This window comes from Piliocolobus tephrosceles, chromosome 21 (assembly GCF_002776525.5).
Source record: "Piliocolobus tephrosceles isolate RC106 chromosome 21, ASM277652v3, whole genome shotgun sequence".
Lineage (NCBI taxonomy): Eukaryota > Metazoa > Chordata > Mammalia > Primates > Cercopithecidae > Piliocolobus > Piliocolobus tephrosceles.
In genome coordinates this window covers 40,780,602-40,794,637 of record NC_045454.1, presented here as the reverse complement: position 1 = coordinate 40,794,637, position 14,036 = coordinate 40,780,602, and the positions used below count along the sequence as shown (strand labels likewise).

Sequence of the window (14,036 nt, the reverse complement as noted above, 5' to 3'; positions counted from 1 at the left end):
TGCCCTAATACCAAAACTAGACAGATACTACAGACATATCTCCACCATATGAGGACATAAGGGTTAGACTGCCATCTTCAAACCAGGTAGCAGGCCCTTTCCAGAGGCCTCATCTGCTTGATATTGGACTTCCAGCCTCTATACCTTTGAGAAATGAATATTTGTTGTCTAAGGCATGCAGTTTATGGCAATCTGGTATAGCAGTCCTAAGTGACTAAGAGAGGTAGACTCTTTCTCTACCACACATTAGGCTTTGAAGTCTACAGGAATGAGGTCACTGGTCTCATATACAAGCACTAAGCCCTCTGCCAAGATAAAGAAGTGATAACCTACAGGTCACATTTGGCAGGTTTCCAAATCAACTCACTTGGAGAAGTCTTCTTCTTCTTTTTTTTTTTGAGACGGAGTCTTGCTCTGTCGCCCAGGCTGGAGTGCAATAGCACAATCTCGGCTCACTGCTACCTCCACCTCCCAGGTTCAAATTATTCCCCTGCCTCAGCCTCCGGAGCAGCTGGGATTACAGGCGTCTGCCACCATGCCCGGCTAATTTTTCTATTTTTTAGTACAGACGGGGTTTCACCATATTGGTCAGGCTGGTCTCGAACTTCTGACCTCAGGTGATCCGCCCACCTCGGCCTCCCAAAGTGCTGGGATTACAGGCATGAGACACTGCGCCTGGCGAGAAGTCTTCTAATTAAATGGCTTACATCCTGACTGTGAGTAAAGGATCTTATCATGAGTCCCTCAAATCTTATTGTGGGACTCCAAACTGTTAATATGATTAATGTGATCTATTAACATCAAAAAAGACACTGATTTATTTCTGAATCATGTTTTGCTGATTGTCTTCCACTTAGAACATTTTAGCCTGTCAGCTGTCATCTATAGGCAATGATCGTAACGTCTATATTGTACCCTTCAAGGAAAAGGACAATTCTGGTATGAGTAGTCCCCCAGCTTCTCCTAAACTTTCTCATACAGGCATCCAACTTGTAATTGATTTTGGAACACATCCATTATCAAATTATATCTGCCTCAATGGCCTTATTTATGGTAAACAAATATATCCCATGAAAGGCACAATGTAACCATCCACAACCAAATCCCTGGAGGTACACCAGAGCAGAGATAAACTTTATAGCCAGTTTCAAGAGACAGACCTAAAGATTAAATTAGAAGAACATACAACACCTATGAAAGACAAAAGCAGCACACTTTTGGAAATTATAGAAATTTTTTTTTTCTTTTTCTTTTTTTTGAGACAGAGTCTCGCACTGTCGCCCAGGCTTGAGTGCAGTGGCGTGATCTAGGCTCTCTGCAAGCTCCGCCTCCCAGGTTCATGCCATTCTCCTGCCTCAGCCTCCCGAGTAGCTGGGACTACAGGCACCCACCACCACGCCCGGCTAATTTTTTTGTATTTTTTAGTAGAGACAGGGTTTCACCGTGTTAGCCAGGATGGTCTCTATGTCCTGACCTCGTGATCCGCCCTCCTCGGCCTCCCAAAGTGCTGGGATTACAGCCGTGAGCCACCGTGCCTGGCCAGAAAAATGTTTTTCTTATTTAATAAGAGTCTTCTTATATAAGAAAATAAAGTAGCTTCCAAAGGAGAAGTCTGGCAAATTGAACTCTAATTACATTAAGAAGAGGCAGGCATAGTGACTCACATCTATAATCCCAGTACTGTGGGAGGCCAAGGCAAGAGGATCTCAAGGCCAGGAATTTGAGACCAGCCAGGCAACATGGCAGACCCTCTCTCTACACAAAATTAAAAAATTAGCCAAGTGTAGTGGCACATGCCTATGGTCCCAGCTACTTGGGAGCCCAGGAGTTTGAGGCTGCAGTGAGCTGATTGTGCCACTGCAATCCAGCCTGGGTGACAGAGCTGGACATTATCTAAAAAAATAAAATATTTAGGAAGAATTCATCTAAATAAAACAAATGTAAAAAATAAACCACCATCTGAAAGGAAATATTACCAACCCCTCCATGTAAAAAAGGATTTCCGTATAAAGTATGCCCAAAACAAAAAGAGAGAAACAAAGCAAACATTTGCATTTACTATGCAAATGAATTAAATGACTGAGAATTATTTCACAGATGAAAGTCCACACCATTCAGCATGAATGCTAATCCAGTAAAAATACAATATATAATCATATGGAGATGATACATAATCACATGCAGATAACATAAAGATAAATATTAAAAGGTTCTACTCTGAGAAAAAAACAGATGGCTGATGATGCAGGTGCAGCGCGGGGGCCCAGAGGCCCTAGGGGCCCTGGGATGGGGAACCGCGGTGGCTTCCGCGGAGATTTCAGCAGTGGCATCCGGGGCTGGGGCCGCAGAGCTCGCAGAGGCAAGGCCAAGGATAAGGAGTGGATGCCCGTTACCAAGCTGGGCCGCCTGGTCAAGGACATGAAGATCTAGTCCCTGGAGATGTATCTCTTCTCCCGGCCCATCAAGGAATCTGAGATCATTGACTTTTTCCTGAGGGCCTCTCTCAAGGATGAGGTTTTGATTACACCAGTGCAGAAGCAGACCATGCCAGCCAGCGCACCAGGTTCAAGGTGTTTGTTGCCATCGGGGACTACAATGGCCATGTCGGTCTCGGAGTTAAGTGCTCCAAGGAGGCGGCCACTGCCATCCGCGGGGCCATCATCCTGGCCAAGCTCTCCATTGTCCCCATGCACAGAGGCTACTAGGGGAACAAGATCGGCAAGCCCCACACCGTCCCTTGCAAGGTGACAGACCACTGTGGCTCTGTGCTGGTGAGCCACATTCCTGCACCCAGGGGCACTGGCATCGTCTCGGCGCCTGTGCCCAAGAAGCTGCTCATGATGGCTGGTATCGGTGACTGCTACACCTCAGCCCAGGGCTGCACTGCCACCCTGGGCAACTTTGCCAAGGCCACCTTTGATGCCATCTCTAACACCTACAGCTACCTGACTCCCGACCTCTGAAAGGAGACTGTATTCGCCAAGTCTCCCTATCAGGAATTCACTGACCACTTCATTAAGACCCACACCAGAGTCCCTGTGCAGAGGACCCAGGCTCCAGCTGTGGCTACAACATAGGGTTTTTATACAAGAAAAATAAAGTGGGCCGGGCCCGGTGGCTCAAGCCTGTAATCCCAGCACTTTGGGAGGCCGAGACGGGAGGATCACGAGGTCAGGAGATCAAGACCATCCTGGCTAACACGGTGAAACCCCGTCTCTACTAAAAAATACAAAAAACCAGCCAGGCGAGGTGGCGGGCGCCTGTAGTCCCAGCTACTCGGGAGGCTGAGGCAGGAGAATGGCGTAAACCTGGGAGGCGGAGCTTGCAGTGAGCTGAGATCCCGCCACTGCACTCCAGCCCGGGCAACAGAGTGAGACTCCGTCTCAAAAAAAAAAAAAAATAGAAAGAAAAAGAAAAATAAAGTGAATTAAGCCCGAAAATATATATATATAAAAACAGACATGCATACATAGTCAGAAAACTTTTTCTTTTTTAGACATATTTTCACTCTTGTTGCTCAGGCTGGAGTGGAATGGCGTGATCTCGGCTCACTGCAAGCTCCGCCTCCCGGGTCCAAGCAATTCTCCTGCCTCAGCCTTCCCAGTAGCTGGGATTACAGGTACCCGCCACCACATCCGGATAATATTTTGTGCTTCTAGTAGAAATGGGGTTTTACCACGTTGGCCAGGCTAATCTCGAACTCCTGACCTCAGGTGATCCACTCACCAAGGCCTCCCAAAGTGCTGGGATAACAAGCGTGAGCCACAGCACCCTGTCTGGTCAGACGGTTAATCCACACATGCTATTATGATGTCCTAATAAACTGAAGTTTGTCTATAATCCATAACCCAGCAATGTTTCCCCCACATGTTAAAAAACTCATGAACTGTTAGAGTGTAGAGACAAAAACAACATTGTCAACAACATCAAAAAATTAACTTAAAAGTCAAGTGCTGGCCAGGCACGGTGGCTCACGCCTGTAATCCCAGCACTTTGGGAGGCCGAGGCAGGCGGATCACCTGAGGTCAGGAGTTCGAGACCAGCCTCACCAACACGGAGAAACCCCGTCTCTACTAAAAATACAAAATTAGCCGGGCATGGTGGCACATGCCTGTAATCCCAGCTACTAGGGAGGCTGAGGCAGGAGAATCGCTTGAATCTGGGAAGTGGAGGTTGCAGTGAGCCGAGATCGCATCACTGCACTCCAGCCTGGGCAACAAGAGCAAAACTCTGTCTCAAAAAAAAGTCAAGTCCTATGAGCACTGCAGTGTGTGAGTAAACTGCATGACCATAGCCTTAGGTAACAGCATGTGTCAAACAGATGGAGGCAAATAAAGAAAACAAAAATCTTTTCAGCACAATTTTCCTGTTTTCCCCCCGTCTGTTCATCCTTTCTTGCTGTCTTTGAATCAAATCAATATTCTCCAGTGTCCCAATTTAGTTACTAATTATATTTACATTTTAGTTATATCTTTTTGCATTATATTTTAACAGGTGGCTCTGATGAACTAGTTCTCATACTTTATGTGCATGAGAATCATCTGAAGAGCTTGTTAAAAAACAGATCACTGAAGGCCGGGCGCAGTGGCTCATGCTTGTAATCCCAACACTTTGGGAGGCTGAGGTGGGTGGATCACGAAGTCAGGAGTTCGAGACCAGCACGGCCAAGATGGTGAAACCCTGTCTCTACTAAAAATACAAAAATTAGCCAGGTGTCGTGGACGCCTGTAATCCCAACTGCTTGGGAGGCTGAGGCAGAGAAATGCTTGAACCCACGAGGCAGAGGTTGCAGTGAGCCGAGATCATGCCACTGCACTCCAGCCTGGGCAAAAGAACTCAAAAGAAAAAAAGAAAAAAAAAAAAACCTGACCTGGCAAGACCAGTCTGGCCGACAAGGTGAAACCTGTTTCTACTAAAAATACAAAAATCAGCCAGGCGTGGCGGCGTACACCTGTAGTCCCAGCTACTCAGGAGGCTGAGGCAGAGGTTGCAGTGAGCCAAGATCATGCCATTGCATCCCAGCCTGGACGACAGAGTAAGACTCTGTCTCAAAAAAAAAAAAAAAAAAATCACTGGGCTCAGTTCCAAGAATTACTAATTCAGTACTCTTGGGTAGTACCCTAAAATGTGCATTCCATATATATACACACACATACACACACACACATATATGCATATGTATATGTACATATACATATATATGTAAAATTATATACATATATTCATGGAGTACAGGTGCAATTTTACTACATTGATATATTGCCTTGTAAAGTCAGGCCTTTCAGTGCATCCATCCCTGGAGCAATCTCCATTATCCACCAAATAACCTCCCTCATCCCCATGAGTCTTCACTTGTCCACATATATATACATTCTTTTTTTTTGAGATGGAATCTCACTCTATCGCCCAGGCTGGAGTGCAGTGACACAATCTCAGCTCCCTGCAGCCTCCGCCTCCCGGGTTCAAGCGATTCGCCTGCCTCAGCCTCCCGAGTAGATGGGACTAGTGCGTGCCATCACACCCAGCTACTTTTTTGTATTTTTAGTACAGACAAGGTTTCACCATGTTAGCAAGGATGGTCTCAATCTCCTGACCTCGTGACCCACCTGCTTTGGCCTCCTAAAGTGCTGAGATTACAAGTGTGAGCCATCGTGCCTGGCCCTACACACATTCTTTAATTCCCACTTATAAATGAGAACAGGCAGTATTTGTCTTTCTGTGTCTGAGTTGTTTCACTTAAGATCATGCCTCCCATTCCATCCATATTGCTGCAAAAGAAACAATTTCATTCTTTTTAATGTCTAAATAGTATTCCACTGTGTGAATGTATCACATTTTCATTATTCAATCTTCTGTCGATGGACACTTAGGCTGATTTTGTACCTTTGCTATTGTGAATAGTCTGCAATAAACATGAGTGCAGGGAACTTTTTGATATAATGATTTCCACTCCTTTGGGTAGATACCTTGTAGTAGGATTGCCTTTTCAGCATTATATGGATGGTATATTAATGGTAGTATTAACTAACCAGAAACTGAAGAAGCAAAACTATGCTTATGGGTGAATACATACTGAACCTATAATGAATAACAACGACGAATTCAGAGTTATGGTTCTAATCCATGGGTCTTTTATCTAACATTACTTCTGACAACAAATATGTAGCATTTGCTGAACACGAGCCGATTCTCCAACAAAAACTGGTGTTCAATAATTCAATGCTGACACCATCTAACATTTCCACAGACCCCACAAATTGAGGGCTCCGTTCCACAACAGGGACCCTACTGCAGAGGCCAAATGCAAGCTCTAGGGACCACCCTTTTAACCAAATGTATATAAAACCAACAACTCTACTATGAGATTTAATAATTTGCTACAAGAAGTTGAAGAACTCAGTTAAACAAGTTGCTTAAGGTTGTCAGTTTGTTATAAAGTATATGTCAAGAATACCTAAATGCAAGAGACTTATGTGAGCCCTCAAAGACATTTTAATGTGTGCAATTTCTACTCTGATTTAAAAAACTCACTGAATATACAACCAAGCAGCTGATAATGTTCAATTTTACATAAGCCCTGTGATCCTGGAAAAGCCCTGTAATCCTGGTAATAAGCATGATTTAAGAGGCCAGGCACAGTGGCTCACACCTATAATCCCGGCACTTTGGGAGGCTGAGGTAGGCAGATCATGAGGTCAGAAGTTCGAGACCAGCCTGGCCAACATGATGAAACCCCATCTCTACTAAAAACAGAAAAATTAGCCAGGCATGGTCACATGCACCTGTAATCCCAGCTACTCAGGAGGCTGAGGCAGGAGAATAGCTTGAACATAGGAGGTGGAGGTTGCAGGGAGGCAGAGGTTGCAGTGAGCCAAGATCACGCCATTGTACTCCAACCTAGGCCAAAGAGTGAGATTCCGTCTCAAAAAAACAAAAAAGGTATAAGAAATCACCTCAAACTACCTGACCCCCACTACCATGCCCAGTTCTTTCTGTTCTGGACAAGCAGCCCAGTGCAGAGAAACAGCTTTCACTGACATCAATTCTGGCTCCTGCCTTTTTAACCTGTAACAAGGCCCTCCAAATTCCCATTCTTTGTCTTATAAATAACTAGCTGAATAGTTTTTGCCTCTACTGATTACTCTGAACAAAATGCTTCCAAAGGAAACCTGCAGCCAGTCCTGATAGCTCACGTCTCTAATTCCAGAACTTTGGGAGGCTGAAGTGGGTGGATCGCTTGAGCCCAGGAGTTCAAGACCAGCCTGGGCAACATGGTGAAACCCTGTCTCTGCAAAAAATACAAAAAAATTAGCTGGGCATGGGGGTGCATACCTATAGTCTCAGCTACCCAGAAGGCTGAGATGGGACAATCACCTCAGCCTGGGGAGGTCAAGGCTGCAGTGAGCTGTGATGGCGCCACTGCACTCTAGTCTGAGCAAGAGTGAAATGGTGCCTCAAAAAAAAAAAAAAAGAAGAAGAAAAGAAAAGAAAGGAAACTACTTAAGTTTCGCTCTTTCTTCTAGGCCACTGATTTTTGACACACCCTCAGCCTGAACCAAAACACAACCCCTCTTTCATGACTCATCCTATGAACAGGCTTAAGTCAGGGTAAAACACTCTGTGATCTAGAATCTGATTTTCACCCTCCATCCTGTCCTCTCCGTCTCATTTCCTTTGTAATATTGGTTGCTCTTCACCTTGAAAGCAACTTTCCATCCAAGCTTTAAGATGCTTTCAGATCTTATACTTAGTGCTCTTCCCCTTATGTAGTGCTCTTTTAGAATGACCTCATTTCTTAACTAAATTCATATTTATCTTACCTGAAGACTGTCTAGTGACAGCCCTACAACAATAACAAATACAACCTCAGACATGGCATCACCCCAACTGCCTCTGCCTGTGGATTCCCAGATTTCCAGTGCTCTGTAACTTCTCTTAGTATAAAAGCCTCCTTGGCTGGGCACGGTGGCTCACACCTGTAATCCCAGCACTTTGGGAGGCCGAGGCGGGCAGATCACCTGAGGTCAGGAGTTCGAGACCAGCCTGACCAACATGGAGAAACCCCGCCTCTACTAAAAATATAAAATTAGCTGGGCATGGTGGCACATGCCTGTAATCCCAGCTACTAAGGAGGTTGAGGCAGGAGAATTGCTTGAAATCGGGAGGCGGAGGTTGTGGTGAGCCGAGATCACGCCACTGCACTCCAGACTGGGCAACAAGAGCGAAACTCCATCTCAAAAAAAAAAGGCTCCTCCCAGGCCAGGCACAGTGGCTTATGCCTGTAATCCCAGCACTTTGGGAGGCCGAGGCCAGCGGATCACAAGGTCAGGAGTTTGAGACCAGCCTGACCAACATGGTAAAACCCGTCTCTACTAAAAATACAAAAATTAGTTGACCATGGTGGCACACACCAGTAATCCCAGCTGCTCAGGAGGCTGAGGCAGGAGAATCACTTGAACCCAGGAGGCGAAGTTTGCAGTGAGCCGAGATCACAGCATTGCACTACAGCCTGGGAGACAGAGCAAGACTCCGTCTCAAAAAAGAAAAAAAACAAAAAAGGGTCCTCCTATTGCTGGAGTGATCAGGCTAGGATACCTGCAGGGGAGGCTCCCCAGGAAGAACCAACTAAACTGGGCACACAGTGTCCCTTTGCAGGCTGAAAAACGGCCTCCACTTGGACTCACTGGCCTCAAGCCTCTCCACCCCAGTCAAGGCTATTTGCTTACCCTTCCATGCCTTACATGGATTTAAAAAATAAAACAAACAAAATCCCACATGTGATGAATCTATCAAAATCACTCAGATTCAGTGTTTATATGAGGGAAGGAAACTGTAAGTCACTTCTATTTTATAGCTCAACAAGAAAAGCACAAGTATCCATCTCCGATAATAAACATCAGTTACTACTTTCACAATGATGAAGCCTTTAGTAAACAAATGATATTTAAGTTCTTTAGCTATTTGCAAAGTCCCACAGAATGTTGCATTAATCTGCCAAGTCCAGATAACAGGAACAGACCAGACTTACCCACTGTCCCAAGTTCTCCAGCCTAAAAAGAAAAGAAACTAAAGTTTTGGTAAAGCTTTATAATTCAATCAGATACCTACCACACATTCTTGTGAAAATATATTCATTTTTTCTGCAGCCAAAATGGAAGAGTTTTCCCCAAATTTTTCCCTTGGTAGTATTTCCACGGGTAGGCCCTGAAATTCCATTTGAAATCATCCAACAAAAGACCTAACAAACCTATTACATGGTCTCTGAGGTAATAAAAGTAAATACAAGTTTTTTAAAAATGCTCCAGCCTGGGCGACATGGTGAAACCCCATCTCCACCAAAAACACAAAAATTAGCCAGGTATGGTGGCGCACGCTTGTAGTCCCAGCTACTTGGGAGGCTGAGGTGGATCACTTGAGCCCTGGAGGCAGAGGTTGCAGTGAGCTGAGATCATACCACGGCACTCCTGGGTAACAGAGCGAGACCTTGTTTCAAAAAAAAAGAAAAAAGGCCGGGCGTGGTGGCTCAAGCCTATAATCCCAGCACTTTGGGAGGCCGAGACGGGCGGATCACGAGGTCAGGAGATCGAGACCATCCTGGCTAACACGGTGAAACCCCGTCTCTTACTAAAAAAATACAAAAAACTAGCCGGGCGAGGTGGCGGGCGCCTGTAGTCCCAGCTACTTGGCTTGGGAGGCTGAGGCAGGAGAATGGCGTAAACCCGGGAGGCGGAGCTTGCAGTGAGCTGAGACCCGGCCACTGCACTCCAGCCTGTGCGACAGAGCAAGACTCCGTCTCAAAAAAAAAAAAAGAAAAGAAAAAGACCAGACTTAGTGGCTCACACCTGTAATCCCAGCACTTTTGGAGGCTGAGGCCGGCGGACGACCTGAGGTCAGGAGTTCAAGACCAGCCTGGCCAACATGATGAAACCCCGTCTCTACTAAAAACACAAAAATTAGCCAGGCATGGGGATGCGTTCCTGTAATCCCATTTATTCGGGAGGCTGAGGAAGAACTGTTTGAACCCACAAGGCGGAGGTTGCAGTGAACCGAGATTGTGCCATTGCACTCCAGCCTGAGCAACATAGTGAAACTCCATCTTAAAAAAAAAAAAGAAAGAAAGAAAGAAAAGACAAAAAGTTTTTTAAAAATGGAATAGGGCCTGGGTCCAGTGGCTCATGCCTGTAATCCTAGCACTTTGGGAGGCCAAGGCAGGAGATCATTTGAGCCCAGGACTTCGAGACCAGCCTGGCAACAGGAGGAAACCCCATCACTACAAAAGACATAAAAATTAGTAGAGCATGGTGGCGTACTCCCAGCTACTCCAGAGGCTGAGCACAGGCAGTCTAGGCTGCCTAAGCTGCAGTGAGCCATGATGGTACCACCACACTCCAGCCTGGGTGACAGAGGGAGACCCTGTCTCAAAAAAAAAAAAATGGAATAGAAAACTACATATATATAATTTGTTTTCTGAATTCCAACCCTTTCTGGCCTCTTTAGAAATACTTTATATTCTCTATCAATCTCTAGTGATAGAATGCACTTTACAGTTAGTAAAAAATTAAATTTGGGCTGGGCGCAGTGGCTCAAGCCTGTAATCCCAGCACTTTGGGAGGCTGAGATGCACGGATCATGAGGTCAGGAGATCGAGACCATCCTGGGCTAACACGGTGAAACCCCGTCTCCACTAAAAAATACAAAAAAACTAGCCGGGCGTGGTGGCGGGCGCCTGTAGTCCCAGCTACTCGGGAGGCTGAGGCAGAAGAATGGCGTGAACCTGGGAGGCGGAGCTTGCAGTGAGCTGAGATCCGGCCACTGCACTCCAGCCTGGGCGACAGAGCAAGACTCCGTCTCAAAAAAAAAAAAAAAAAAAAATTTAATTTGAAATAACTGAACAAATCTTTTCAGGTTAACTAACCCAGGGTGGGGCAGAACTGACTGGACAAGTCTGACTCAACTGTCAGGTCAGGTCGTTCTATCACCTGGCACATCCCCCAGCCCCAAGGTGCTCACTGAAGTGCTCAGCAATCACACTCCTAGTAGACACTGCCTTATGTCTTTTTCAGGCTCTTGCGAAACCTCATTGGGTGGGTATTCCAGTTTTTAGATACAGTTTTCTAGTTTCACAGTCGGAGAGAGTCTAAAAGGCAGAAATCATTTGTCTTGTCCCCTGAATAATGCTATCCAATTTGCTGATAAGCCATGTGTCACCAAGGAATGAAAACTAGGCTTGGAGAAAAAAATGTCAATGTCCCAGGGGTTAGTTTTTTTTTTTTTTTAAGACAGAGTTTTGCTCTTGTTACCCAGGCTGGAGTGCAATGGCATGATTTCGGCTCACTGCAACCTCTGCCTCCTGGGATCAAGTGATTCCCCTGCCTCAACCTCCCATGTAGCTGGGATTACAGGGACCTGCCACCACGCCCGGCTAATTTTTGTATTTTCAGTAGAGATGGGGTTTCACCATGTTGGCCAGGGTGGTCTTGAACTCCTGACGTCAGTTGATCCGCTCACCTCGGCCTCCCAAAGTGCTGGGATTACAGGCATGAGCCACCGTGCCCAGCGCAGGGGTTAGCTTTTTACAGGAATGATATACCAGAAGATTCATCCCGCCCCAGGGCATCCACCTGGTCCTTTGGGAGGCCCCACCCCAACACCTCAGACTGTCCGCTTGGAAGAGTGACCCAAGGGCTGATATCCACCAGGCCCTCCATGAGATTGGCAGCTTCCAGCATTTAGGGTAGCCCCAGAAAGTTTCATAACACAGGGCCTGGAAAGATACAGGGTGGGCTGAGGTCACATCACCCTGTAAAGGACATTCTGATAAGGCATCTGTGCCTAGGGGAGATAAAAGAGGCACAAAGGTTTGTTTCTTTGTTTGTTTTTTGTTTTTTTTACAGCAGAGTGTCAGGTGGTTATTCTCTTCTTCCTTACCTGTGAAATGTTAAGGAACAAAATAAATCCTTTTAAAAAGAGCCATACATTGCTATCTGAAAACAAATGACAAAATTCTGTGTCTATTTGAAATATCATCTTGGGACAAAGGGTTCATAATGTTACTGGGAATTGAGGAGGGAAGTTGGCATATAGAAGGCTCTGGAAACCAAAAAATTTACTGTTAACCCCAAGATAAGTTAGGATGAAGGGACAGGTCTCTGAGACCCTGATGCTCATATCTTTGAAAGGTTCGTAGGGGAAATGGTCACCCTTGGAAAGAAAGAAGGGTCTGAAGACCACAGAGACCACAGCAGGAACTGTGTTTGTGTCTGGTTTGTGCCTAGCGACCCTCCCGTCTTCACGATGCAGCCTCCTCACCGGGCTCACAGGAACTGCGAGCCAGGCTGGAGGCGAGATTGCAGTTAGATATTAACCAGGTGCCCTCAGCCCCGCGGCCTCACGGGGCCGCCTCCCTGAGAGTCAGGTCACAGCAGATGCTGACCGCCGGCTTCCCCACTGTGCCTGGGTATAAGATCTCTGAGAGTTGCTCAAGAGTCGTCTAAGTTCTTTCTCAGATCTTGAATACCCGCGGAAAGGCTGGCGCCAAGCAGGCTGAAGACCCCACAAGAGAGCCCACTCAGCAGGAGAATGCGGTTTCTTCACCTCCAGTTCCAGGACTCACCCCTCACTTCTCCACCAACCAGCGACCCCACACCCCAACCACCCCCGTCCAGGTCCCTAAACACCCCATCCCCAAACCTCTCACGGAGGCGGATCTAGGGTGTCCTCTCCTATTAAACTGTTTCTGCCGCAGCCCTCGGCGTCCGGCTGCAATGACACGGGCCGCGCGCCTGTGCCGGTTCCACCGCACAATGTGGGGAGACGCGGGTCTGTGGGCGTGGAGCTGCCCAGAGAGGGGGGCCGGGGCCGTAGTCGCCGCTCAGAGACGGGACAGGACGCCCGGGGTCCCAGCCGCCGGCCCAGCCCCACCCTCCGTCCAAAGGAACCGAGGACCGAGGTGCACAGGGGGGCTCGGGTCCCAGACCCCAAAGACGCTGCGGGGAGGCCCAGGTCCCGCCACAGCCGGTTCCGACTGGTTCCGACCAGTCCTTCGCCCTGCCTCAGGACGCCGGGCCCCGCACACTCACCATTTCCCGGCTGTGCGGTGTCCCGGCTCCTCCCAACTCCTCCCGTAGCCAGGGTAGGTCCCAGCGCGACAGAAGCCACCACAGATGTCCCAAGGCGTCTCTCAGTGACAGAACATGGAACAGAGGTCACCAGGGTGAAGAGGCCACTAGCTCCTAGAACGTCACACCCTCCTCTCCGCAGCGGCCCTGATTGACAGTTCTCAGGAACCTGCCCGCGACTCTGATTGGATAGTGCTCCAGGTCCCGCCTCCTGGGCACTGAGTGACAGAGGAAGCCATCTCACAGTGCTGAGTGCAGCCGGATGAACAGGTTCCAGACCCAGCCCCTGGCAGGGCGGGCTTCCTCCCTGCGCTGTGACCCGACCTGTCCCGGGGAACGTTTGCCTTAAAGCGGAATTTCCTATCTGTACTCAGTGGGTCCTTTTTGCTTCTTCCTCCTGAACAATTGTGTGCAAGGAATCCCAGTCTCACTGTCCATTGGAGCCATCCCCTGGCCTCAGAGCAGGAGGGCAGCCGAGGCCACACTGGTCACACTGCAGCAGCGGGGGACTGGGGGGTGGAGTCGGGGGGCTGATGTTCTCCAGGGACCAGGAATTTGGGATGAGGCTGTCATCTGCAAGGTCAAGCCTTTCTCCCACTATGAGCGCTGGACGAGTTCTTTATGCGTGCTACGCAAATAAATACCACGGTATTGCAGTTTAAAAAAAAAAAAAAAAAGTTTAATAAACACTAGGCCAGCTACGACACATGGGAGACGGAGTTACTACTCAAATTATTCTCATCCAAGGTCCGTAGGTAGGGGTTTTTCAAGGGCAGTTTGGGGCAAAGAGTGGAGGTGGCTAGCCTTGCTACTGACTGGTTGGAGTGGGGATGAAATCATTGGGGATGGAATCTGTCCTTTTGGCCGGGCACAGTGGCTCACTCCTGTAATCCCAATACTTTGGGAGGCTGAAGTGAG

General features: G+C 47.5%; 1 protein-coding gene and 1 pseudogene across 7 annotated transcripts in view; one reads left to right on the top strand and one right to left on the bottom strand.

Annotated features, from left to right (window-relative positions):
* ZNF44 (zinc finger protein 44) overlaps positions 1-13,288 on the bottom strand; it is a 52,271-nt gene extending 38,983 nt beyond the window's left edge. For 2 of the 7 annotated variants that reach the window (XM_023188737.2, XM_023188740.1), the window contains exons 1-2: positions 13,080-13,264; positions 9,029-9,050 (exon numbers count right to left, since the gene is read on the bottom strand). Coding sequence is in view for 2 of the 7 variants with exons in the window: in XM_023188736.2 (XP_023044504.1) it covers positions 13,080-13,082 (3 nt within the window). In the remaining 5 variants the exon portion in view is untranslated. Of the gene's footprint in view, positions 1-9,028; positions 9,051-13,079 lie in introns of all 7 variants that reach the window. The other 5 variants (XM_023188738.2, XM_023188739.1, XM_023188742.1 and 2 more) reach the window with 4 other exon arrangements.
* Positions 2,233-3,077, top strand: LOC111523853 (annotated as a pseudogene).
* Positions 13,289-14,036: the final 748 nt, after the last annotated feature.